The sequence below is a fragment of the Eucalyptus grandis genome, chromosome 2 (assembly GCF_016545825.1).
Source record: "Eucalyptus grandis isolate ANBG69807.140 chromosome 2, ASM1654582v1, whole genome shotgun sequence".
NCBI classification, from domain to species: Eukaryota; Viridiplantae; Streptophyta; class Magnoliopsida; order Myrtales; family Myrtaceae; genus Eucalyptus; species Eucalyptus grandis.
Window position 1 is genome coordinate 13,078,546 of NC_052613.1, and position 27,106 is coordinate 13,105,651.

Below are 27,106 nucleotides of genomic sequence, written 5' to 3' on the forward strand. Positions count from 1 at the left end.
GTTTTTTTACGAGACAAAAGATAGAATTGAGACAAGAACTAAAATTTGAGATTTGAAGGTTATTAGGCAAAAAAAAAAAATATTAAGATAAGTCTATCGATTATATCCACGTTGACCATCTACTTGTAAACATTATTTACCTTTTCTGTACAAGTGCAGGTAAGATGGATAATATCTAGCTGTCATCCCACCAGGAGTATCGTGCATTAACACTTTTCATCGTCGGTGCCACGTCAGACGCAAGAAAAAAGGAGAACCGATCGTTCTGCTCGTGCTTGACTAGGACTGGTATCTGACGTGATCCTTTCAAAGGCTTTACTTTATTATATGAAAAAAGTTACTAAAATAAATTTAATATATACGAGACTTGCCAAGTCATATATTAAAAACCTTGCTGGTAGATGGAAAGTTACTGGCTACCTTTATAATTTACTATGAAAAAGAATTTATCAAGCACAATTGTAGCCAGAAGAAATTTATTAGTTTCTTATAGGAAAAGTTAGTAAATACAATGAATAATACTTTGATGTATATGAAAATTAACAATCACAGCATACGACTGTTACGAGTAACCAAAAAGTGATAAATCATCAAATATTTCACTTTCCTATGTTGCTGACAAATTTATTAGTTCCTTATAGAGAAAATGATATTATTTTTCTATGTCACCGATAAATAATACAAATACTGATAAATTTATTAGTTTTCTAGAGGAAAAGTGACAATTTTAATCACCCAAAGCTGGCAAGGTCGGCCCTCATTGGCTTTTGGCAAGGTCAAGCCACGATGGCCTTGCTTGGATTTGGGCGAGGCCAAATGAGAGCAATGTAGCCCTTGTTTGGTTGTAGTAAAAAAAAAGAGGAAAATAAAAAAAAAAAAGAAAAGAAAAAAAAAGGTCTATTTTAGCAATTTCCGATCAAAATTGATCAAATGGACTTAATTAGAAAAATGTAAAAAAAAAATGTAGCACTTAATTGATATGCTAATTTGATCAAAAAAGAGGTTTATGAGTCAATTGACATAGTTAAAAATTTATGACAGTTAAGTATAATAGGTTGGCAATTTTGGCCACATGATCCATTCATTCCCATTGCAAAGATCAACCCATTTTCAAAAATCATTTCCAAAGGGGGGTAAATTAAGATAAGGACAATGCGGCACGTATTAAAAAAATCTACTGAAAAATCTTTGCTAAATGATACGTTGATTTAAGACCTAAAATTTACATATCGTGTGTCTCTTTTATTAGATTTTCGATTAAAAATCTCATAGATTTTTCTCATTATTATCCATTTTCCATCTCTATCTCCTAACACATAATGGTAATTAATGAGAACGAATGACCCCAAAAACAAAACAAAAATTAATGAGAACGGATTTTTCTGAATAGGAGAGGACGAATCAAAGGACAAAACATCGACAGCGACGGCGCCCAAGTACCACGCCACGACAACGTGCGAACACTGACGCCGAGCTTACTCAGCTTCGCGCGTATAAAATTCTCTCCCTCCCCCGCAATCACTCGTGTCGCTCTTCTCTTCCTCTTCCGTCGCTTCTGCTACGATTCAGCGCTCGCGGGTTTCGTGTTCCGGTGCTGAATTCGACATCGCACGTCAAGGAAGAAGAGACCCGGGAGGATAAGAAGCCGACGAGGAGGACGGGAGCTCGGAACGGTGCGAGAGAATTCTTTGGAAGGAGGATGGGGTCCCGAGACGTGGTTTCTTTCGTGGGCTTGTCCGAGTTGAGCCTGGAAATGGCTGCCTCGCTGCTTCGAGCTGGGTATAAAGTCCAGGCGCTTCAGGTTGGGAATGGCTTGGTGATTGAGTTAGCATTAATTTTTATTTTATTTTTTATTACAAAGAAATAACTCAGCCCTGATAATCTGCTGATATTTATGTCGTATAAGAACTTATAGCTTTCCTGCAATTCCATACTTTTCATTTCATTTCCGCAAGCTGGGTTTATTATTGACATGGAATCTTGAAGTCTAACGAGATTCAATTTTGTTTATCGACTTTCGTGGTCTGCGTGATCTTCTTGTTTATTTGAGTTTGTGGTCATTCAGCTATTGCCTGATTGAAAGATTGAACACGAGGAAAAAGATTATAAACAGGTGATTATAAGAAAGATCTGGTGCAAAATTATTATCAACTGGCCACACAAAGCAGCAGTCTGGTTTAGTCTATTCTCAAGGAAGCAGAAAGTTTACATGATAATATAAAGGTATGGAGACTATAATCCAAGCTCTATGTTAACTCACTTTCGGCTAATTGCATTGTCTTGACACATGGTACATTGCATAATCATTTTGTCAGTTATCCTCGATCAGCATCAAAGCGGCAGTCTTCCAAGGAGGCAACCGAGACGCCGCTGCAGCCTCGCCATGGCAATTCGCCGGCGGTGGAAGTGGAGCCGGATTGCAAGCGCTGTTCTCCTTCTCCCGGCAACCCACCCGACCACCTCGAAGCGACGAGCTGACCTTCTTCTTCTTCGAGCGCCCCACCCTTCTGGGATCATAAGGAAGTGATATCTCAGCTGTGATAAGATGAGGGCAGCTCGATTCTCCTCCTGAGTAAAGGCAGGATGTTCCATCGTCGTTTCTTCTTTTTTTTTCCTGTGTGGAGGAGGGTGGTTACTCAGTTTTATAAGAACTGCAGGACAGTCACATGCAAATTGAAGATAAGAGTTCGTTATTCTTATATGATGCAGTCGCTATCCTAGAGTTCCATAGGGCTAACGCAGTCACTATCCTGGAGTTCCATAGGGCTAACGCAGTCGCTGTCCTGGAGTTCCATAGGGCTAACGCAGTCACTATCCTGGAGTTCTTGTCTGTCGAGCACGTCACTATCTTGGATTTCTTATAAGAATGACAAGACATGAAGGAAAAGGGAGAGATAACTCAAGATTCTTAATATTCACCCGACCTTTGCGCCACAAGACCAAAACCATATGTTGTCTTCTTCCACCCTTTTCCTTTTTGTCGAATGATAATTAGGCACTCTCAGCCGAGTCAAACCGAGAGACTTCGGGAAATTGAAATTTTTCTTGTGGACCCCGAACACCCAGCATAACCATTATTGAAGATAACAATCTATTGAAACACAATTTTAAAAAAAAATAGATCTCATTATAATTTATAATTATTTGTGATTTGAATTTTTATAATTTAAAATATATTGTTATTATCATAATACATTAAAGACCATCACGCAATCATTTTTTTTTTTTTGAAAAACACTATATTTTTCATTAATTATTCTCCAAAACTTATATACATTAAATTTTGTTGTGTGACTTTCAAGTTTGTCCCATATATGCCAATTCATGTCAGCTTGGGATAACCGGAAAAATAAAGTTAAACACAAATTACTAGCTGGCCTTTTCAGAAAAGTGGACAAACCCGAGGGAGCCGCCATCCTTCTCATCATCACAGCTTTCCATGACCCAAAAACAATAACCCTGTAAAATATTTCGAGCAGAAAACACGTTCAGGAACTCGTTCCTTCGAGCACACGTGCATACATCACATACTCTCAAGACCCACAAGAAAAAAAAAAGAAATCTTGGCATCAAACATCATTTCAGTCAAACCTTACCCAAAAAAAAAAAACATCATTTCAGTCAATCTACAAACACCGAAGCATCACTGTTTCACTATTCCTATCACAGAAACAACTCCTTCTCCTTCTTGTGAACAGAATCCGACCCTTACAGTGCCGACCACTGTTTGCTTCTTTGCCCCTGAGAACGACCATTTTCTTCTTTTTCTAGTGACGGGCCGATGTGCAGCCAGCCCATTTTCGTTTTGGGCTTGATGGGCCTCAGGCCCATTTAAAAAGCCCGTTTCCGAGGGTCCTTTTCGAATGGCCCCTCAAAGAAGACTGATTGACTCTGCTTCTATTTCTCCCCTGCCCCCCACTTTTCGGCCCAAGGATCTGCCTCTATTCAGTTGCATTAGATTAATATAGAAGTTATCGTTAAATAATTCTCATTTTTTTCGATGGCCCGTAGAATAGTTAGCAAGAAAACTTTTGATTTTGGAATTATTGATTTCATATAAATCGACAAACGATCAACACGCTTTGAAAATTGTAAAGTCAGCTTAATTAGTTGCTTATCAAGTACTCGAAATGCTCGTTGAGAAGATTTTACTTGAAAATCTCATGCATAATACAACCAAGACTTTTCAACAATCAATCAGGATATCTACTTGATTCTACATATCTCTCAAGAATATGTATATATCTCATTTGATAGTGCATATCATTTGATTAATTATATTTGGAATTATATTTATCTTATTACCTTAAGTAGTTATCAAATAAAATCTAAAAAAATACCCATGTACTATTTATTATATACATCAAAATATATACAAATTCTATTTTTTTTCCTCCTCCGCATTATTATTTTTAACTTCAACAATGGACTTCCAATCAATAAATAAGTCTAAATGCTACAAATAGCATGTTCAAATCATAATCTATCTCCTGCTAACAATTCCTTTTGGGGGCCAGGTCCACTATCGTGTAGATTAAGCATTACAAAAGCACATGAATGGGACGATTTGCATGCTTCCCTAATGACTGGTGTGTCAAATTAGAAGATTCAAACTACTTGTCTCATTTATTTATTTTTTTAAAATAAAATGTTTGTGTACATGGAAATTCTCTTGTTTGTGCTGAGAAAATGTGTGAAACTTCCTTCCTTGTCTGGCTAAGACAATGTTCCTATTTCGCTTTTTGGCTTTTTGGCCCCTTCCATCCGGCAGACTGAGAAAGAGTACATTCTTGGAACATGTGAATTTAATGCTACAATTGGGCTTCAAGAATGGAGACGGCAATGATTTTGCTTTTGCAAATTCGTACGAAGCTTCCTACCCACTACATATTTTTGGCTGACTGTGAAAGCTACAGGACGAGATTGAAAGTTGGGACCATCATAACTCTGCAGGCTGCTAGATACAGTATGGTACCAACATGCGCAGTTTCCTCTCACCAAACGAATCTTTTTTTATTTATTTAATTTTTTTGTCTACATTAAATAAATAAATAAAATGAACCCTAATTGCTAATTTTTATTCAAAAGAATGAAATCAGATCAGGAAGATATAAATTAAAAAAAAAAAAAAATGGATTTTACTCTTCTCTTGATCACTTTTCATCAGATGACATGTGCTTCTGACATGTTTGTACGTACTAGGGAAAAAAACAAAGGAAATCTAATTTAACAGGTGAAAGTGAAGTCATGATCATGCATTGACATAATATTCAATCTAGCTGAGCAAATTCAACAGATTATTCTAATGAAAATCATCTTTGGTTGGTAAAAGGCATAATTGTCATCCAAAGTAAATTAAAATTCTACCACTCCATCATCATGATCTTTAAATCTCGAACAATATTAAATTAAAATATAAATCTTATACTTTTTGTTTTTTGTTTTTTTTTGTTCTAAATCTTATACTTGACAATTGAGATTTTGTCAGAATAAGTTTCTATTTTTTTTTTTACTTTTTGCTTAATTTAAAATTTTACAATGGAATTGCACATTCGATATTTTTAATCCAAAATATTGTTGACATATAGATTCAAATACGACTATTCCAAAATTTTGAAATATGGATTATTTTTAAATTGAATATATATATATATATTGATTTTGCTTAATCCAAATAAAGATTCATTCCACAAATAATCAGCATCGTCCCACAAAAGTATCTTCATTTTTCCAAATCAATTATAACGTTTTCAAACATTCTCATTCACACATCACCTATATTATCAAAAAAATTGCCAAAATTTATCGATTTAATTTCTTTCCATTTCGCAAAGTGTTGTGCTCTTTTTCTAGTTTTAAGATCAATAAACTACGTGATTCTCTGAGTACAAGAATATTCACAATTGGCAAGTATCATAACAACTAGTAGGATCGCCATTGGATCACTAAAAACACAAATTTTAGTATAGCATTTTTTTATTCTTTTGATTGGCTGGATCCATCACATCACCCATAAAATCAAAGGCTTGTTTCTATTTTGAACTTTTAACTCATCAACAAATTTGCATGCAAGTGCTTTTGTTTGCATCTAACTTTAAATAGTGAAATCCTTCACAACATTCAAATATGGACATGCAATCACATGTCATTTTTCCATATAATATCATGTTTTCAAACTGTGGATGAAAAGTCGTAAATAGCTGATAATCCAGAGAAATATTATATGCAACAATTATCCCTCAAGATAATGCTAGTAGATAGATAAATGAGCAAATTAGAAGAGAAAAAATCAAATTATAAATGCCGAATTGGTCATGATACATATCTTAAAAAATATCAAGATAAGTCTATTGATTATATCACGTTGACCATCTAATTTTAGGCATTATTTAATTTTTTATTTTTTTCCCTTTTTAGGATAAGTGCATCTTGAGCTAAGATGGATGATGTCCAGTTGTCATCGCACCAGCAGCTGGACAGGAAGAGGAGTGTGCAATCACTTTCCATCGTCGGTGCCACGTCAGACGCGAGGAAAAAGGGAACCAATCATTTTGCTCGTCCTTGATTTTGGACCAGTATCTCACGTGATCCTTTTTTTTTTTTTTTTTTTAGGTCGAAACACATGATCCTTTCAAAGGCTTATTTTATTAAACAAAAAAGATTATATTTATATATATATATATATATATAAAGAAGTAGAAGAAGAAGTCACTGAAACAAATTTAATATATACTAGAATTAACAAATCATGTTTATAAAACCAATAGATAGAAAGTTACTGGCAACGTCAACTTTAATGCTTTACATGAGTTTTTTTCCCAACTTGATATTAGTCGTAAGAAATTTATTAGTTTATTATAGGAAAAGTTACTAAATACAATGAATAATACTTTGATGTAGGTAAAAATCAACAACCATGGCATATGAATATTACCAATAACTGAAAAGTGATAAATCATTAAATATTTGACTTTCCTACGTTGCTAACGAATTTATTAGTTTCTTAAACAAAAAGTGGTATTACTTTTATATATCACTGATAAATTTATTAATTTTTTACAAGAAAAGTGACAACTTTATTCGCCCAAAGCTGGCAAGGCCGGTCCTTACTAGCTTTTGGCAAGGTCAAGCTGCGTTGGCCTTGCTCGAATTTGGGTGAGGCTTGATGAGAGAGCAATTTAGCCCTCATCAACCAAAATAAAAGGAAAAAAAATGAAATGAATGAAAAGAAAAAAAATAGTCCACGTTAACAATGCCCATACAACATAGGATTGATGTGACATTTGGATTCGATTAGTACAAAAAATATTTATAACTTAATTGACATAATAATTTGATTAAAAAAACCTATAAGAAAACATAATTAAAATTTTTACAATAGTCGATTAATAGGTTATGAATTTTTAGATAAATTATCCTCAAACTTGGTGACTTATAGGTTAAAAAGTTTTGGTAAAGTTATAGGTCAATTAAATTGACCTATAAGTCATAATTAAAAATTTTACGATAGTCAAGTATAAAAGGTTATGATTTTTCTAAACAAATTTTCCTCAAAATTTGGTGGTGATTTATATTGGGCAATTTTGACCACATGATCCAATCATATCCATTGCAAAGATCAACCCTTTTTCGAAAATCATTTCCAAAAGTGAAGGTTGGTGGAGTCATAAATTTGCCCACATTGACCCTCCGTCCATAATTTCTTGGACAACCAAGAGATGGAAAAATCCCACAAGCTGTTTGAACATCGTAAGTGCGAGCTCTCTGACCACAAGAACTAAGCCCGAGAGATCAACGAGTGCAAACTCACTAAGAACAATTTTGATGAGCGTTAACGGGAACATATTTAAGACTCAAGTGAAGGTTGGTGATATTTAATGAGACAAAAAAAAATTAGAGTGAAACTGAAATTGGGCCTTAGATTTTTTTCATGAGAAGAAAAAATGTTCAAGGTAAAATTAGTACTTGACCTAAAGTTAAGAGTTTTTATGATTTAAAAAAAGTTTAAGGTAGTGTTGAGAGTGGACTTAATGTTTGAGATTTAGTAAAATTAGGACATGATATAAAGTTTGAGCTTTTTTATGAGACAAAAGATAGAATTGAGACAAGAACTAAAACTTGAGATTTGAAGGTTATTAGGCAAAAAAAATATCAAGATAAGTCTATCGATTATATCCACGTTGACCATCTACTTGTAAACATTATTTACCTTTTCTGTATAAGTGCAGGTAAGATGGATAATATCTAGCTGTCATCGCACCAGGAGTATCGTGCATTAACATTTTTCATCGTCGGTGCCACGTCAGACGGAAGAAAAAAGGAGAACCGATCGTTCTGCTCGTGCTTGACTAGAACTGGTAATACTGACGTTATCCTTTCAAAGGCTTTACTTTATTATATGAAAAAGGTTACTAAAATAAATTTAATATATACGAGACTTGCCAAATCATATATTATAAACCTTGCTGGTAGATGGAAAGTTACTGGCTACCTTTATACTTTACTATGAAAAAGAATTTATCAAGCACAATTGTAGCCATGAGAAATTTAGTAGTTTCTTATAGGAAAAGTTAGTAAATACAATGAATAATACTTTGATGTATATGAAAATTAACAATCACAGGATATGATTGTTACGAGTAACTAAAAAGTGATAAATCATTAAATATTTGACTTTCCTATGTTGCCAACAAATTTGTTAGTTTCTTAGAGAGAAGAGTGATATTACTTTTCTACGTCATTGATAAATATAATACAAATACTAATAAATTTATTAGTTCTCTAGAGGAAAAGTGACAATTTTAATCACCCAAAGCTGGCAAGGTCGGTCCTCATTGGCTTTTGGCAAGGTCAAGCTACGATGGCCTTGCTTAGATTTGGGCGAGGGCAACATAGCCCTCGATGGTTGTAGTAAAAGAAAAAAAAAGGGAGGAAAATAAAAAGAGAAAAAGAAAAGAAAAATAGTATACTTTAGCAATTTCCGATCAAAATTGATCAAATTAACTAAATTAGAAAAATGTAAAAAAAAAATGTTTCACTTAATTGATATGCTAATTTGATCAAAAAGAGGTTTATGAGTCAATTGACATAGTTAAAAATTTATGACAGTTAAGTATAATAGGTTTATGACTTTTTGAACAATTTTTCTTGGAACTTAATCATGATTTATACTTGGCAATTTTGGCCACATGATCCATTCATTCCCATTGCAAAGATCAACCCATTTTCAAAAATCATTTCCAAAGGGGGGTAAATTAAGACAAGGACAATGCGGCACGTATTAAAAAATCTACTGAAAAATCTTTACTAAATGATACGTTAATTTAACATCTAAAATTTACATTTTGTGTGGCTCTTTTATTAGATTTTTGATTAAAAAATCTCATAGATTTTCTCATTATTATCCATTTTCCATCTCTATCTCCTAACACATAATGGCAATTAATGAGAACGAATGACCCCCCCAAAAAAAAAAAATTTAATGAGAACGGATTTTTCCGAAGAGGAGAGGACGAATCAAAAAGACAAAACATCGACAGCGACGGCGCCCAAGTACCACGCCGCGACAACGTGCGAACACTGACACCGAGCTTAGTCAGCCTCGCGCATATAAAATTCTCTCCCTCCCCGCAATCACTCGTGTCGCTCTTCTCTTCCTCTTCCGTCGCTTCTGCTACAATTCAGCGCTCGTGGGTTCCGTGTTCCAGTGCTGAATTCGACATCACACGTCAAGGAAGAAGAGACCCGGGAGGATAAGAAGCCGACGAGGAGGACGGGAGCTCGGAACGGTGCGAGAGAATTCTTTGGAAGGAGGATGGCGTCCCGAGACGTGGTTTCTTTCGTGGGCTTGTCCGAGTTGAGCCTCGAAATGGCTGCCTCGCTGCTTCAAGCTGGGTATAGAGTCCAGGCGCTTCAGGTTGGGAATGGCTTGGTGATTGATCGAGTGGAAGTGGAATTTGGTTGACGTTATGATGATGGGGATTACTTTGTTTTCTGGGTTAATCAGTCTCGAGTTTTGCAATGCTTCCAATCTAGTCGGGTTTCGAAAGGAAGCGAAAGCTTCACTTTTGACTTTCTGGGTTTCACGGGCAATTGGTCTGGATCAAAAACTGCCCTGCTTTTTGCCTTTTGCTTTTTTGCTTTTTGCTTTTTGCTTTTCCATTCTTAATTTGTTCCCATAAGGAATATCTGGTCCTACATGCCGTGTAGCGATTTTAAGTGTTTTTTTTGACACTAGTGATTCGTAAATACAAACTGTATTATACTGTGCTAGCAATTAGCGTTAACTGGGTCACTGCTGGAATTGAGAAATGGGCATCATGTGAGTTCTTTTTGCCGCTGATGGAGTTGGGTTTTTATTGTGGGACTAAATTTAACTTTGTTCTATCAGTAATCAGTATTTCCTTATGAAAGCTTGATGTGAATGTACATTAAACTGAGGTAAAGTGCCAGCAGGCATTAAGAAGCTGCGAGTCTAGGTTGGTTTGGGAATTGGTTCTGACTTCATATTCGGGTGTTGATCACTGCTTAAGTTTTGGGTTTCTGATATCATATTACTCTTGTAAACTAACCTCATAAATCATAATATAAATTTTTTGGTAAATATTATCAATGGTATTTGATTTGTCACAATATGTAACGGCCAATTAAGTAACGGGACATCTGTCCCTTCTATGTGTACTGAAGTATGCATTTCTTCCTAATCTAATTGTCTATTGAATTTAGAACTGGTTTCCAGCAACAGACGGTCTTTTTTAACTGCATTACTTTGGCAGCAAACTGGCCCTCTGATGGATGCTTTTGTGAAGCTTGGTGGAAGCCAGTGCAACTCTCCTATAGGAGGAGGGAAAGGTAAAAGAAACTATCCTTGGTATCTTTTGGGGTACCCAATCAGTGAAGTCGATAGTGCATAATGATTTGGTTTGGTAGTCTAGATGATTATTTATTGTTTGGTTCTTCATACTGACTTCCCATATAACTAATATTTTTTCCTTTCCATAAATGCTGGTGTTGCAGCTTTGATCGTGTTAATATCTCATGATGATGATATAAATAACCTGTTCTTCAGTTCAACAGGCGCTTGTAAAGGTTTCTGAAGTTTCTCTTCACGTTATCTCTGAGTACATTTTGACCCTTGAATCTTTGGAATTTATGATCTTTTCTATATATTTTGTTATGATATTGCAGAATTGGAGAGAGACACTGTTGTCATCCTTCACTCAAACATTTTGCCATCGCATTTGCAGAAAATAGAGAAGTGTCTAACAGGCAATAAATCTTTCCATCTTTTATGCAATGCTAATTTCATGAAAGTTAAATGTATCAGAATTTTTATTTGTGCTGACTAATTGTTCAAGAACCAGTTTATTCTGTTTCTTTTGTTGGTAACTTGTGGCTATGAACAATGTTAAATGACAACTTTTTGTGTATTACTCAATGACACCTAGCTTCACTTTGATTCTGACCAAGAGCTTATCTTAATGAAGTTTGAAAAGGACAAGGCTACTTTTGATCTTTGTGAGTCATATCTCTCAGAGGCTATGTAATTGTCTAGATAAACACCGCCATTCTTTGAAATGGCTATGATTTGAAAGTGAAATTGCCCATACCATACTACTCAAGCTAGGTGCTGACTAGTGTGCCAATGCACCTCTTTAGGTGGTCTTCCACTTGTAATCTGACATCTTCTGCAGTTCAGATTTATCTAAATGTCATATGAACAGTGTCAACAAGTCATCTTTGCATGCATGTATATGCATTTGTATTGGGTAGAAATGGAAAATCATCTCCCTGAATGATTGTTGAAAAGGTTATGGGTAATTAATAAGTTAGGTCAAGGTGGTGGTGTAGAAAATGCATGGCATTGACCAAATTGGAAGTCAAGTAGGAATGTGGAGATTTTAGATTCCCTTTATATTGTAAATGAACATGCAGTAGACACTGTTTCAGAATCCTGGCTAGCGTTGCCTGCTTTTGACAAACTTGATCTGTCTATTTCATGCAGAAAATGCTGAGGTCTTTGTAGTAGATGCATATGTGTCTAGGGGAACATTTGAGCATTTAAGCGGAAAGCTCGTGGTAATCTAACGTTCTCTTTTTGACTATACTGCGGTTTGTGCATGTAGAGCCACACTATATATTTGTCTAGTTGGATAATAATTAAAGTGCTGCTTTTGATTTTTCTTTCCTCCCTTTGCTCTTCCCTTTGTTGTTCAGATCTCTTCATCAGGAAAATCAGATGCCATTGCTATGGCGAGGCCTATTCTCTCTGGTTTAACCATTCTTCCTCTCTTGATATTATGCTCACTATTGGGGTTATAAACCTATAGTAACTGTTTATTGGATTTTGTTGTGTATGCAGCAATGTCTGACAAACTGTACATATTTGACGGAGAAATTGGAGCAGGAAGGTCTGCTCACCTTGACCTCATGATATGTTTACATTTTGTTATCATTAAAGTACAAATTCACATCCCATGGTAGATGATGTTGTTTCTGTGCTGTAAGATGAAATATTTGTAAATTAAATGTCTCTAACTGTATCCTGGATGTGCTTCACTAAGGAGTAAATGGTGTTTAGTGTCCTTTATTTTGACTAACAAATGTATTACACTAAGTGCGGGATCTACGTTGCAGTAAATATAAGTTGGTTAACGATCTGCTTGAGGGAATTCATCTGGTTGCCGCAGTAGAGGCAATTTGTTTGGGCATCAAGGCTGGTATTCATCCTTGGATTATCTATGACATTATTTCCAATGCTGCTGGAAACTCATGGTGAGAGTATACCTTTGGCAATTTCACTTCTGGCAATCATAAATACAATTGAGTACAATGTAGCACAGATCAAATGACACTTCTTGAGTTTTATCTATTCTCTCTGTCATTTTTCCGTTGTAATTCTGGAAACAATATCATGGCACATTGCCTGAAGATCACATCAGGCATTCATTTCAAGTATCTTTTGAATTATCTAAAGGATTGGGATCCTCGCAATTACTTGACTAAATATAGTGAGCCTAGATCATGCCGTATTACCTTGTGAGTAGTTGAGATGCAATTCTAGTTGATGTGGCATGATTTCTAGAGATCCTAGTCCTTTTTTTTCATAAAGATCCAAGTTATCTCAAATGCTTTGTGAGGCCAGAAACTATGGTACCTCAAGGGCTCTAAGTTGTTATACTGCTAAAACGTACAAGTGTTCTTCCCATGCAGGATTTTCAAAAACCATGTCCCTGGACTATTAAAGGGTAATGGAACTGAAGAATACCTCCTGGATTTTATTCAGAAGTTGGTAAGACACAGGATTATGTAATAAACTGGATATCTAGTCTCTCATTTGGGCCCTCAATCTACTTCCATGACATTGATCATTTAGTTTATCGTTCTGCTTGTGCAATTACTGTGGTATATATCATTGCATGTTCCATGGCATATATTTTTTTCCTTCCAGTGATTTTGGTCTTATAGATGTCTAAATTACTTTGATCATATCGAGGAAGGATGTTGATAGAGTGTCTTTAATATCTATTTGGTTGTGAGTTGCAGGTCGTCCAATAATTTGTTTTTTGATGACTTGAGAGTTTATGTGGTAATTACTTGTTGAAGAGGAGCTGACTAAAAACTAGTATCCTCTGATTTCAGGGTTTTGTACATAATGTGGCTAAGTTGCAGACTTTTCCTGTCCCTCTGCTGTCCGTAGCTCATCAGCAACTAATACTTGGTACCAATCTAATGTTTCAGCTAATTGTATAGTGCTCTATCACTTCATATACTTATCAGCTTGCCACAAGCAGCCCCTTCGATCTCTCATTCCATGTGAACTCCTTTTCAGCTTCTGCACATGGTCGCCGAGACGATGGAGACGTGAACCTTGTTAAGGTTAAGAAGTATTGTTTAGTGCATGACAATTTTTTTTTCAATACTTGAATGACACAGTCACCTCTAAAACTGCACTGACTAATTGACAGATTTGGGAAGCAGTATATGGAGTAAACATTATCAGCGCAGCCAATGAAGAAAAGTACTTCCCTGAACAACTTGCAGAAGAAATTGCTGCAAATTCACACACTGTCAGTCGAATTGGTTTTATTGGTCTTGGTGCAATGGGATTTGGCATGGCAACTCACTTAGTGAAGTCAAATTACTGCGTTTCTGGATTTGATGTAATTTCTCACCTCTAGCTTTCTCCACAATTGGTGTTGAAAATGTTCATTGCTAGCCTGGAGCATAAACTAGGCTCATGAATATGTTACTATCATCTTATATTAGCTGTTGATGCATCTGTTCCTATCCATATGCACAGATTTTATCTGTTCAAACTTCTTCTCACTATCATCCTTATTGTGAGAATGGGAACTTTATAGGGCAATCATCGAGTATCCTCTATTGAAGTATACAGCAGATAGTGTGGTGATGCAATTTTAGGAGCTATTTACGAAAAGTAAATTAGTTATTGACAAAGGCATGATTTCTTTAATATAACTATACTAATCTTAGTCTATCATAGGGATTTTCAGAAGATAAGGGTGCATCTATCAATCACGTGCATTAATACTCTTGAGGACTATGTTTCCAAGTGCATAAGTTGACATATGTGTTTGTGCATAGATAAACATCCAAGATCATTTTGTTTTGTCACACGAATATTCTGGGAATTTGGTATATGCTATATTCAGATATTAATTAGGAGTACCTTTTTTCTTTTGCATGGCAGGTCTATAAACCAACTCTTGATCGGTTTGCAAATGCAGGTGGCTTGGTCGGAAACTCTCCTGCAGAGGCATCTAAAGGTTTAAAAATTTCCTTTGAAACCTGCTATGACTTTGTTTTGATGTTTACTGGTTTCCTCTGTACATGGTGTAGAGAACTTTGTTGTTGCTTTCACTTCAATTTGGTCTAAGGACCACCAGTAAAAACAACACCCCCCAATCCAACACCCAAAAAATCTCTAATGGGGCTTATGCACACCACTCACTGAGGAGTGAAGCCTTCAATTTAGTGGCTTCCCCCTTTCCCTCATCCTATTCTTTCATGCCCAAGTGTGAAACCATCGGCTGATGTATTTTCAACCTGTAGATGTTGATGTACTTGTGATCATGGTCACAAATGAAGCTCAAGCAGAAAGTGTCCTATACGGAGATCTTGGTGCAATCCCAGGTAATTTATTCATTTCTATACTTGTTTGATTTTTTGTGTCTCTATTGACATGTTGTTTTGTTTAACCTCAGCACTTCCATCTGGTGCATCCATAATTCTTTCATCCACTGTTTCTCCTGGATTCGTGACTCAGCTGGAGCGACGGTTGCAAAGTATGTCCTTTGTCATGCAGTGGATTGATTTAAAAGATGAACGCCTATCTAAATAACAAGAATAAATTTCAATGTCAAAATGATGGTTCACTGAATAAAGGAAGTTCTGCAGACACTCATGGCTAAACAAGGTTTACTTTGGTTGTTGAAAACGGAATACTAGAAGTTTTATTAGATAAACTAAAGGGTTTATTTGGCAGCATTCTTATTCTAAATTTTGTGCTACATGTGTCATATTGCAGGTGAAGGAAAAGATCTGAAATTGGTGGACGCCCCTGTTTCCGGCGGCGTTAAAAGAGCTGCTGAGGGAACACTCACGGTATGCTTTTCACAACCTTTTACATTCATTAGGAGCAGAGATTCTGCAATTTGCTGACTCACATGGATGTTTTTAAAAAGATAATGGCTTCTGGTAGTGATGCTGCTCTTAAAAGCACCGGTTCAGTTCTCTCAGGTATTTAGCATTTTGTTCCAATTATTGTATGGGGAAGTTCATATCTCTGACTTGGAAAAGTTTTAGATGAGTGATATGTGCTGTTTTACTGATAACAGCATTAAGCGAAAAGCTTTATATTATCAAAGGAGGTTGTGGGGCTGGAAGGTAACTTATTAGTTTCTCTTTCTTCTCAAGCATTTAAGGTTCTCAAGAATCAAAAACAGTTTTTTGCCCCACTAAATGCATAAGCAATGAATTTTCCATGTTTGTCTCAGAAATTATTGGTTTTATTTTATTTGAGAGCAACATTTTCCATTTTTGGTTTATTCTCTTTCCAGTGTCGTGAAGATGATTAACCAATTACTTGCGGGAGTTCATATTGCATCATCAGCTGAGGCAATGGCTTTTGGAGCTTGCTTAAGTCTAAACACAAGAACATTGTTTGATGCGATAACAAACAGCACAGGAAGCTCATGGTATGTCATTGGAGAGAAGCTTTGATATGCTGTCAGCAGCAAGCTAATAGGATCTTGGAAAATAAAGTTCTTGCTTTGGCTGCTGACATCTTGCTTTACTGAAGAAATTATCTACTGTAACTATCTATTTGATGAAGGAGCACTTGATTGCAACCATACCAGTTATATTCAGTGGCCACCATTGCCTATCCCAATAGATGTTGCATATAAAACTCAGAAAACCTCCTCATTGGCCTTTGGCAATCACTTTTCTCTCTTGTTCAAAACCATACATTCTGTAGAGAGGGTTCAACTGTTCTGTTAGGATATAATCATTTTCTGCATGGTTCTCTAATAGCCCAAGCTTTGGACCCTATAGCAGTAGAGCTCAAGATCTTTAAGTTAGACTCTGCACACTTCCCTTTTCACTTATTTTTTGCCTTCTTTGCACATCTTGGGTGTCTAAAAGATTATGCTTTCAGGTTGGATTTTCTAACATGTTCTTGATTTTCAACAAGGGAAACTTTACTTAGGGCTTGGAGTCACAGAAGTGTTTCTGAGAATGTGGAACTGCACTCTCTTAAATGAGCACCCGATTTCTTGTCAATTTAAAAGTTGCTTGATCAAGTGTTCTTATCCCTTGCAGGATGTTTGAAAATCGTGTTCCCCACATGCTGGATAATGATTATACACCATACTCAGCACTGATATATTTGTGAAGGATCTGGTATGGCATAAGTGTCTTGCTCTTTGCAATCTCTTGAAGAATTTGTAAAAAACTATATAGACACTCTTATATCTCCAGGGCATTGTTTCACGTGAATGTTCATCACGTAAAGTTCCTCTTCACATTGCAACAGTGGCACATCAACTCTTCTTGGCAGGTTTGAAACTTAATCCTTAGTCCTAGTTTGATGTAGTTCCCTCCCCCTGCATCTGGATTTTCTACATGGCAAGGAATAAAGATCTACTACAGCAGGATTTTCTTGTCATTCTGTGCTTTGTGAAATATTGGGGTTTGCATCCTGGACATAAGAAATGACTGAAATTTAAATCAGGAGAATGTCAGGGAGCCATTGTCTTGAGTTAGCATTAAATTTTTTATTTTATTACAAAGAAATAACTCAGTCCTGATAATCTGCTGATATATATGTCATATAATAACTTATAGCTTTCCTGCACTTCCATACTTTTCATTTCATTTCTGCAAGCTGGGTTTATTATTGACATGGAATCTTGAAGTCTAACGAGATTCAATTTTTTTATCGACTTTTGTGGCCTGCACGATCTTCTTGTTTATTTGAGTTGGTGGTCATTCAACTATTGCCTGATTGAAAGATTGAACATGAGGAAAAAGATTATAAACAAGTGATTATAAGAAAAATCTGGTGCAAAATTATTATCAACTGGTCACACAAATCAGCAGTCTGGTTTAGTCTATTCTTAAGGGAGCAGAAAGTTTACATGATAATATAAATTTGATTGACTTCTGGCAATTGTGTTCTTGAGCAGGTTCTGCTGCTGGATGGGGTCGGCAAGATGATGCTGGTGTAGTAAAGGTATGGAGACTGTAATCCAAGCTCTATGTTAACTCACTTTCGGCTAATTGCATTGTCTTGACACATGGTACATTGCATAATCATTTTGTCAGTTGTCACTACCAATTCCTGATTCTTGCTGGACATAGAAAATAGATGAGATGACAATGCTTGTGTAACTATGAGTATTGAATGGTTGTTTTGTAGTGGGAGGGGGAGGATCTTTAGTCCTAATAACAAAATTTTTTGAAACCTTCATGTGAATTTGGTCAATTGAGCCTGTTTCGTTTTGCTTAAGAAAACAAAATTTGCCCTTTTATTTTAAATAAGAAATATTTAAGTTTTAAAAATTATGAAAAAAATATATAAAGAATAGATATAATATACATATCATTACTTGTATTAGAAGGTCTTAGATGTTCTGATTAAAAAACTGTTAGAGCCGCAAGAAAAGGAAAAAGAAAATTGTGAAAGTGAAGTTTGACCAAATACATAAGTGTAGAACAATCCAACCATTCAGAACATTATTCAGGCTAAATCTAATTGTTTGTTTTTCTATATGGTGGGATAAGACTAGGTGTATTGTTGTAAATCTGATTATTAGATGTCCTAATCTTTGGTAGGTGTTAGAATATCCAACCTGAAAGCTTCAACCAATAAGTAGAGGGAGGAAACATTAATATAAGGCCCATATAAACCCCATAAATAAGGGGGGTACTTTAATAGCCCTTTCACGTGAAAATCCAATCGAGAACAGCATGTGGAATTGATGTCGGGGAGCCTCAAATGCAAAATAAATCCAGGGTGAGACCTATCTTTGATGCCATGTTAGAATATCAAACCTAAAAGCTTAAGCCAATAGGTGGAAAGAGAGAACATGACTATAAGACCATATAACACTCCACAGATGAGCGATGTGGCACACTTTAATAGTAGAAATAGAACCACTACACATGACATTACCTCCCTTTATGAATGACCTGGTAAAACTAGTTTGACTGCAATTTCAGGGATTCTTTTGGCCTCACTACCATATGTCTTGTTTCAATCATCAAGTGTTAAAATTACAAGCCCATAGTTTATGATCATGTAGTTCTTTTGATAATTAAATTCAGTCCACTATGATTTTACTGCTTAGATTCTCTGAAGCTTCAATAATGAGCTCTTTGATGTTCTTTGCGTGATTCTGTCTTGTTCTATCATAGCAAACAACATATTATAGATTATAACCTTAAACAAATGGCCAGACAATGAATATATTGGATTAAATTTTTGTTGTGCAACATAGGTGTATGAGACACTGACTGGTGTCAAAGTCGAAGGGAAACTTCCTATGCTTAAGAAAGAAGTCATTTTGCAATCTCTTCCACCTGAGTGGTCAGTTGATCCAGTTGATGACATACAGAGACTAAATCAGAACAGTTCAAAGACCTTAGTTGTTCTGGATGATGATCCCACTGGAACACAGACTGTTCATGATATTGAGGTATTGACAGAATGGTAAGCCTCTGCATGTGCCTGCTACCTTCTTCTTTTCTGATACGTTTGAAGAAGTGATTGTCCTTGTGATAATTTTTAGCTCTCTTTCTACATAACCGAGCAGTCCATATGTTGCTCACTCATTATCCTGTAAATAGTAATTTTTCAATAGCTAAGCAGCCCCTCAAAAGATATGGCGGATGATTTTTTGCAGGACGGTTGAGTCACTTGTTGAGCAGTTCAAGAAAAAACCTACATGCTTTTTCATATTGACTAACTCCAGGTCACTGAGTTCTGACAAGGCAAGTTCTAATTCTTTTGCTAGCATTAATGAATTAATGGATTATTGTGGTGGTTGTTGTTGAGCTGTGAGGAAAATCAAAGATCTGCTTAATCAAGATAGAAAGGAAGGATTGTGGGAAATTGCTATTACCCTATGGAATTTGTAGGTTTGGCTTATAATTATACTCAGTTCCTGAACATTATGTCATTTTGCTACAGGCCAGTGCACTCATCAAAGATATATGCCAAAACCTGCAGTCGGCGGCAAAGTTGTTGGAGAATGTGGACTACACGGTAGTTCTAAGGGGTGACTCAACTTTAAGAGGTCATTTTCCAGAGGCAAGAATGGGATCTTTATTGAAATTGTTTTCAGCTGTGAAACATTTTAAGAAGCTTCAGATTGTGACAAGTACTTTTGATCCATTCAGGAGGCTGATGCTGCTGTTTCTGTTCTTGGTGAGATGGACGCATGGATCATCTGCCCCTTTTTTCTTCAGGGAGGACGTTATACCATCAATGATGTTCATTATGTTGCAGATGCTGATATGTAGAGTCTTTCGACTTTCTTTCTTTTCCCTTCCTCCTTATAGTAAACACTATGTAAATAATTTTTACTGATTAAGGAGTCTTTACATGGATTGCTTTGTCTGCAGGCTTGTTCCTGCGGGGGACACGGAATTTGCAAAAGATGCTGCTTTTGGATATAAATCATCAAACTTGCGTGAGGTGCTGATTTTTTTATTTTGATTCATTGTTAGAACATTATTTTTATTGCTTTAATACCAAAAATATTGGATCTATTGAAATCTCTTCATCCGAATCATAGTGGGTTGAAGAGAAAACTGGAGGCCGCATTCCTGCAGGTGGTGTATCATCTATTTCAATCGAACTGCTGAGGAAAGGTGGTCCTGATGCCGTTTGCCAGTTCCTTTGCAGTTTGAAAAAGGTAGATAACCCAATCTTCACAAGGTGTAGACATGATTATACACCCCAAAAATATCTGATGCAGTGGTTAATCTTGTCTCTGCACTACTCAAATTTTCCAAATCATTCTATGAAATCCAGCTTCTGTAGTGTGTCATGCTAGAAGAGTAATGACACTCTATAAGATGGGCTAGCTTTTACACTGTTACAGAAGAATGGTAAAAAAGTATAAGGACTTTTTTGTCATCCATAGATGGAGAAAGTATGTGCTGGAGCATTTAAGATTTTATGGTATGTTGCTTAGCATACTAGATTGTGCCAGTGTGGCTGTTGCTCTTCTTTTTTTGGCCCTCTTCCTAAAAATATATCTTCGGGAAGTCTTTACCAGTGCCAACATTGCCATTTGGGTTTGACTAGTATGACAATTGTAAAATACCATTTTTCACTTTGCTGCAGGTTTATTTTGTGTAAGATTCATTTAACTCAAGAATTGAGACAGGAAAATTGTTCTCAGGAATTTGTTTTCCAATGATCAAAAGTTTTGTAGGCTGCAAGTCTGCATCTAAGTGATGACTGTTGAATGAATAATAGGATCAGGCTATGCTGTCATCATATCAAGAGGAGCAATTCTTCATATTTTTTTGCTGTATCTGAACATCATAAGCCATAACACTGCAAACGTCCTGTCTTTCTGAAAAGATAAATTCTGTTTTATTGACAACTGAAAATAGATTCCGCTCGCACACTCAAAGCTGTTCTTGAATTCTCAGGGTTCAACATGTGTAATAAATGCAGCTAGTGAAAGAGACATGTATGTATTTGCGGCAGGAATGATAAAGGTAAAAGGTCACACTACTTTTACTTTGAAATGGTCGCAACTATCCAATTGCTCACTGGAGGTTTGTTGAAGCTCATTTTCTATATCAACTTGATCTATTGACAGGCAGAACTGCAAGGAAAGCATTTCTTGTGCCGCACTGCAGCTAGTTTTGTTTCTGCCCGGATTGGAATTATCCCACAAGCCCCAGTTTTACCCAAAGATTTAGGAATAACCAAAGAGAAGACTGGGGGACTAATAGTTGTGGGATCATATGTTCCAAAAACAACAAAACAGGTCAAAAAGTGATATTTTACACATTTGATTTTTCTCTTCCCTTATGTTGATGCTTTTTGCTAAATCAGGTCTTTATGTTACCATTTTTTGCAGCTTCAAGAGCTTAAATTACAGTGCGCGCAGATCATAAAAAGTATAGAGGTGATTGAAATGTAAATCAGTGCTTTTGGTTTGTAACAGCTGGTGCAATTCTTCCAGGGGAATAACTTCAATTTTCAACTGATGACTCGTGTCTTAGTTTTAAAAGAGTCTACTTACTTTTCCTAATGTGATTTTCGTACTTAACAAAATTCTAATAAATTGATTTATTTTCCTACATGAATAGATTTCTGTTGATAAAGTTGCCATGAAATCAAGAGAAGAGAGGGAGGAGGAAATTGAGAAAGCAGCGGAGATGGCAGATGCATTTCTTCGAGCTCGTACAGACACTCTGATTATGACAAGTCGGGAGCTAATTACGGGGAAAAGTTAGTCTCCCACCCCCTTCTTTCTCTTATTTGATAAGACTATGTCACGAACTATCTGAACCATTTCCTTGTGAATTAGCTTGCCTGACATCCACATCAAACTTATATTAAATGATCGTCTACAAGTAGCTTTTCTCATGGTGATAGGAGTCATCCATCAAGAAAAGGGAAAAATGATGCAGAGAGTCAACACATTCATATTGCTGGAACTTTCTTTCTCCCTCTGCATGCACCCCTATGCATGTGAGGGTAGGCAGAATTCTCTTTTTCTAATGGCATTGCATGCGTGTGGCAGATCCTTCTGAGAGTCTGGAGATCAACTTTAGGGTGAGCTCAGCACTGGTGGAAGTAGTCAGGAGGATTAAAACCAAACCTCGTTACATCCTTGCAAAGGTACTTTCGATTTGTTGTGTTTTAGCCACGTGTAAAGTGCAAAGTGCTTTGCTGTCAGATGTTATGCTATGCTCACCAATGGTTGGACTAACCAGAATTTCTTTGTTTTTATATTTTTTTCTTTCGACTATGATTTCTGGACATGATAGTACTGATAGCTTTTGCTTGTGCTGCTTACTTTATATAAATGCTAAAGTGTCTATAACTGAATCAAGCTACAACATGTATCATTGTAGTGATTGCTGCAGCGCATGATTCGGCCCCATTTGGTGTCTCAAGGGATCAATATAATAGTTTATTGTTGCACAATTATGTGCGGTAAAATTCTTAAGTTTTACCTACTTTCTAGTTAAGCTGAAAACATCGCTTTTTAATCAACCAAAAGGAGCCTTTAGTCTATATTGGCAACAACCACAAACTACTTAATAGACATGCAAAATCTGAAACTATTCACGAGCTAACTTTAATGTGCCCTAAAATCAGTTGGCAAATATTTCTTGCCATGGTTCAGAATGTAGACCAGGTTAATCAGTTATACCAATGGGCTCTGGCAATTGGTTAATCCCATAGTGATAACTAAAATCAGGCACCATATATTCACCAGAATATTTGGGCTGAACTTGCAGCAGTAGGAGCTTGGTTGGGCATTGTCTTGTAACACGTACTTAAGGGGGTGGCTGCTTGTGCTTCTATATCTCTTTTTATGTGCAAATGCTTATGTGCTTTTTTTACTGACCCTGCTTATGTTTGCTGTTGGGGCATTTTTGCTTTGGGGCATTGACAGCAAAGCTCTCTATGTGATAGTAGATAATGCTATCCACATCTTATCCTTTGAGTGCAGGGTGGAATCACCTCATCAGATCTCGCTACAAAGGCCCTTGAGGCAAAGTGTGCGAAAATAGTTGGACAAGCTCTAGCTGGTGTTCCTCTATGGCAATTAGGTCCTGAAAGCAGACATCCAGGAGTTCCTTACATTGTATTCCCAGGTGAAGCTCTATCTTATTTATTTTTACATTTTGCACATCCACACATTTAACATATGATCCTCATGCAAGGATTCCTTCTCTCTTCTTAGGTAATGTTGGCAGCAGTACAGCACTGGCTGAAGTTGTAAAATCGTGGGCTCCTCCAGGCAGACTTTCTTCCACAAAAGAACTTCTCAGGGTCAGGATCATTGAGATTAGTCTTTTTAATAGGATTAAATTAATATAATATACAAGATTTTTGTTGTATATATAGAATGCAGAAAAAGGTTGTTATGCCGTTGGTGCATTCAATGTTTATAACTTGGAAGGAGTCCAAGCAGTTGTTGCTGCAGCAGAGGAAGAACAGAGTCCTGCTATACTACAGGTTGGACAATGAACCTGAAACTTGATCATTCCTTACCTTTTAAGTTCGGCTAATAATCTGATAGCAAATAGGCTTGTCATATGGAAGGATTCAAAGCACTGAATTTCTGTACCACTGATACACCTGTTGTAATTTTTTCTGCCAAAGCTGATCCTCGTGACTCAAACTTCCTCACTGCTTATTTCAATGCAATTTGCTTTCTAAAAGCTTAAAGTTCAAAGAGACTTTTGGCTTTTTTTTTTTTTTTATGAAATATTTTGGCCCTTAACAAAATGATTACCTTTCCTTTTTCTGTCTTCTAAAATTTTAGCTATTCCTTTTTTAGATTGAAAATTTGCATTTACCGTTTAGGACATGGACTTACATAAATTGAGATGTGCATGGCTATAAGTAGAGTATAATTTGTTTGATGCCTATTTTCCTTGCAGATCCATCCAGCTGCCTTTAAGCAAGGAGGAATTCCCTTAGTTGCCTGTTGCATCTCTGCTGCGGAACAGGCTAATGTAAGTGCATTTTATATCTGATTGAAAAAGAGAAGAACACCAGTACTACACCTATATGCAGCAGAAATTTCTGCTATATGTGGTGTAAAGATAAAATATATATTTTTATGTTCTCTTATAAAATGTAAGTTCTCTGCACAAATGACATAAAATTAATGAGAATTACATTGTTGGTTTATAGAGATCCTTATACAGTCAAATGCAGCCCAACAATTTGTGGAAGCCTAGTCTGGCATTCTGCTCTGCATAGCCACTCGTTGATATGTGGATCTTCTGGACATTATATGCCGTTTAACCTCAGCTTATACCAAAAGTATCTGTTTTGGAATAAAACATGGAACATAGAGAATGTTTGTGAATGTTTTATTGGTGCGCTGTGGTTTGTCTCATATAACTGGTCTTTCTGGTTTGAGTTTTAGGTTATAAGACACGAGTTTGCAATTATATGTCCAGTTGAGTCACTCCATGAACACTCTACTCCAGTTAATGCAAACAGTTTTGATGGTTTATGCACATGCTTTTATGGCAGGTTCCAGTCACAGTTCATTTTGATCATGGAACTTCCAAGGAAGATCTCGTGCAAGCCATTAATTTGGTATATAACTCTCAACCCTGAGTCATAATGCTATATCTGGCTGGCATAGGGAATGATCCAGTGTGGGGTCTCGAGTTGCAGCATATTCTTTAAAGGAAAGATGGGTCGATTAATTCTCTGTTCATGTTAATTTTCCAGGGATCTCATTCAGTAATGGCAGATGGTTCACATCTCTCCTTTGATGATAATATCTCCTACACAAAGTTCATATCGTCTTTGGCCCACTCAAAAGGCCTGCTTATTGAGGCTGAATTAGGGAGATTGTCAGGGACAGAGGATGACCTGACTGTTGAAGATTTTGAAGCAAGGCTAACTGATGTTAATCAGGTCTATATTTGTTAATAAAGGCAAGCCTTATATCAGTGGTTAAAATGTCATCTTTTCATGAACTGGCCCCTTTAATTTTCAGGCAGAAGAATTTATTGATCGCACTGGTATAGATGCTTTGGCAGTGTGTATTGGAAATGTTCACGGAAAATATCCTCCCAGTGGTCCAAAGTTGAGGCTTGATTTGCTTAAGGTCTGGAATATTCTGTGATCCTTATTAAAATCCTTAATCATGGAATCACGATGCATTGGTGGTTAATGCACTTTTTATTTTACTTTTTGTGTAGAAAAAGTTAAGCTCATATGCATCTTTATGTTCATTATGAAGAAATATTAGTATGAATATTCTGGAGAAAAAATAGTGAAATATCGAGACACATGGAGTTTCTTAGTAAGCCATATAGGCAAGAGAGAAATGTTGCAATTAATGGTAAAAAGGTTCTATTTGTGCATGTGTAATACTGGCAGTAGCCAAATCCCGGGTAACCATATCCTCTTTCCGCATGCTTCATGCCCAGATCAATACATGAATTACATGAGGACATTTGTTCCTTCTTGATGGACACATCCCATTCTGGATAGGAGTATAATGGCTTAATTTTAGTAGGCAAAGTCGGGTTAGAAAATCTAGCAGCAGGCATAATTTGATAATCTAAGGCAGTGAAGCATTTGTTGGTCTTTCATGCTATTTGATAACCCAAAGAATAGTATCGAACTCTCCGTTAGAATTGCATCATTGCAGAGCTGGGCTTGCTCCAAAGCAGTCATCTCTTTCTCTGAATTTTGAGATGTTCTCATAGTCTCATGCATGTATGCATCGTAAAAAGTATTGATTAGCATTGCGCGGCAAGAGATTCATCCACTTCCTTCTTAACTGGCAAAATATCTGTGACTCTCTTCGAAATTTTCGAGAACTAGTATGGAGTCTATCATTGCTTCATCTTTTTATCAATGTTTTTCTTCCCCAGGACCTGCAATCTTTGACATCCAAGAAGGGAGTCTCCTTGGTGCTTCACGGAGCTTCAGGCTTGTCTGAGGAACTCATCAAGGTAACTAATTCGTGCAAAATGCGCATCCTTCACAGGCAAATGATTCTAAATGGATGATTATGATGAGCCCGAGGAAATGTTCAGAAGCTAATGAAACCTACTCGGATCATTTGCTTCCAACAGGAATGCATCCGATTGGGCATCAGAAAGTTCAATGTCAACACGGAGCTGCGGAAGGCGTACATGGAATGCTTGAGCGAACCCAAAAAGATCTTGTCAATGTCATGTCGTCTGCAAGGAAGCTATGAAGGCTGTCGTTGCAGAAAAGATGCGCCTCTTTGGTTCAGCTGGAAAAGCATGATGACAAAAGCTGTTATGTAATTCTTCACCAGTTTCTCAAGGGATTTGAATAAAGGGTACTCACCTGGAGATGTAAAGTACATTAATTTCGAGAATAATGAGACATCTCCATTGTTTTCAACTATATACTTGGTTGTCCCTGTGGCATTTGTGAAAAGATATATGGTCTCATGTGTGATGAGATGGATCAACCAAAAATATCATCTGTCAAAATTGCTCACAGATATCCTAAGATTAAAGCATTGATGAAGTGCACTCATCAGACAAAAGCTGTCATGTTATTCCTCCATCAATTTCTCAAGGAGTTGGATAAATGGTATTGACCTGGAGATGTGAAGATACAGGGAGATGAGGCCGAGCCTTGCCCGCGCCGGCGATGCTTAGCCTTGGCTTGGCTAGGCGAGCTTTGGAACGATGCTGTTCTTTGTATGTATATTTTTAGTGGGATGTAATTGAAAATAACAAAATTTTATCATGATTCTAAACGTTCAAAAGTATCTACAAAGGCGTTGAGTTCGATTTAAACGGGATGTCTCCACTAATTTCTTTGTTTTTGGGAGAGATGATATTTTCTTTGTATTTATTT

The 27,106-nt window shown here is 36.5% G+C and overlaps 1 protein-coding gene across 1 annotated transcript; it reads left to right on the forward strand.

Moving 5' to 3' along the window:
• Positions 1 to 1,569: 1,569 nt before the first annotated feature.
• LOC104423407 lies at positions 1,570 to 26,759 on the forward strand. Its single transcript, XM_039306794.1, is given in 45 exon segments — positions 1,570 to 1,801; positions 10,776 to 10,851; positions 11,017 to 11,088; positions 11,188 to 11,268; positions 12,005 to 12,078; positions 12,217 to 12,271; positions 12,362 to 12,410; positions 12,637 to 12,774; positions 13,213 to 13,308; positions 13,546 to 13,588; positions 13,642 to 13,720; positions 13,832 to 13,878; positions 13,968 to 14,162; positions 14,714 to 14,789; positions 15,076 to 15,156; positions 15,228 to 15,308; positions 15,551 to 15,627; positions 15,708 to 15,762; positions 15,861 to 15,909; positions 16,083 to 16,220; positions 16,846 to 16,901; positions 16,904 to 16,926; positions 17,005 to 17,083; positions 17,712 to 17,758; positions 19,026 to 19,237; positions 19,431 to 19,518; positions 19,718 to 19,837; positions 19,927 to 20,045; positions 20,152 to 20,224; positions 20,325 to 20,444; positions 21,193 to 21,261; positions 21,366 to 21,536; positions 21,630 to 21,677; positions 21,862 to 22,003; positions 22,299 to 22,396; positions 23,238 to 23,382; positions 23,472 to 23,560; positions 23,636 to 23,746; positions 24,175 to 24,249; positions 24,779 to 24,844; positions 24,983 to 25,171; positions 25,254 to 25,364; positions 26,140 to 26,220; positions 26,344 to 26,448; positions 26,450 to 26,759. Coding segments are annotated over 45 exon segments (4,173 nt in total). The 5' UTR covers positions 1,570 to 1,699; the 3' UTR covers positions 26,522 to 26,759.
• The last annotated feature ends 347 nt before the right edge of the window (positions 26,760 to 27,106 follow it).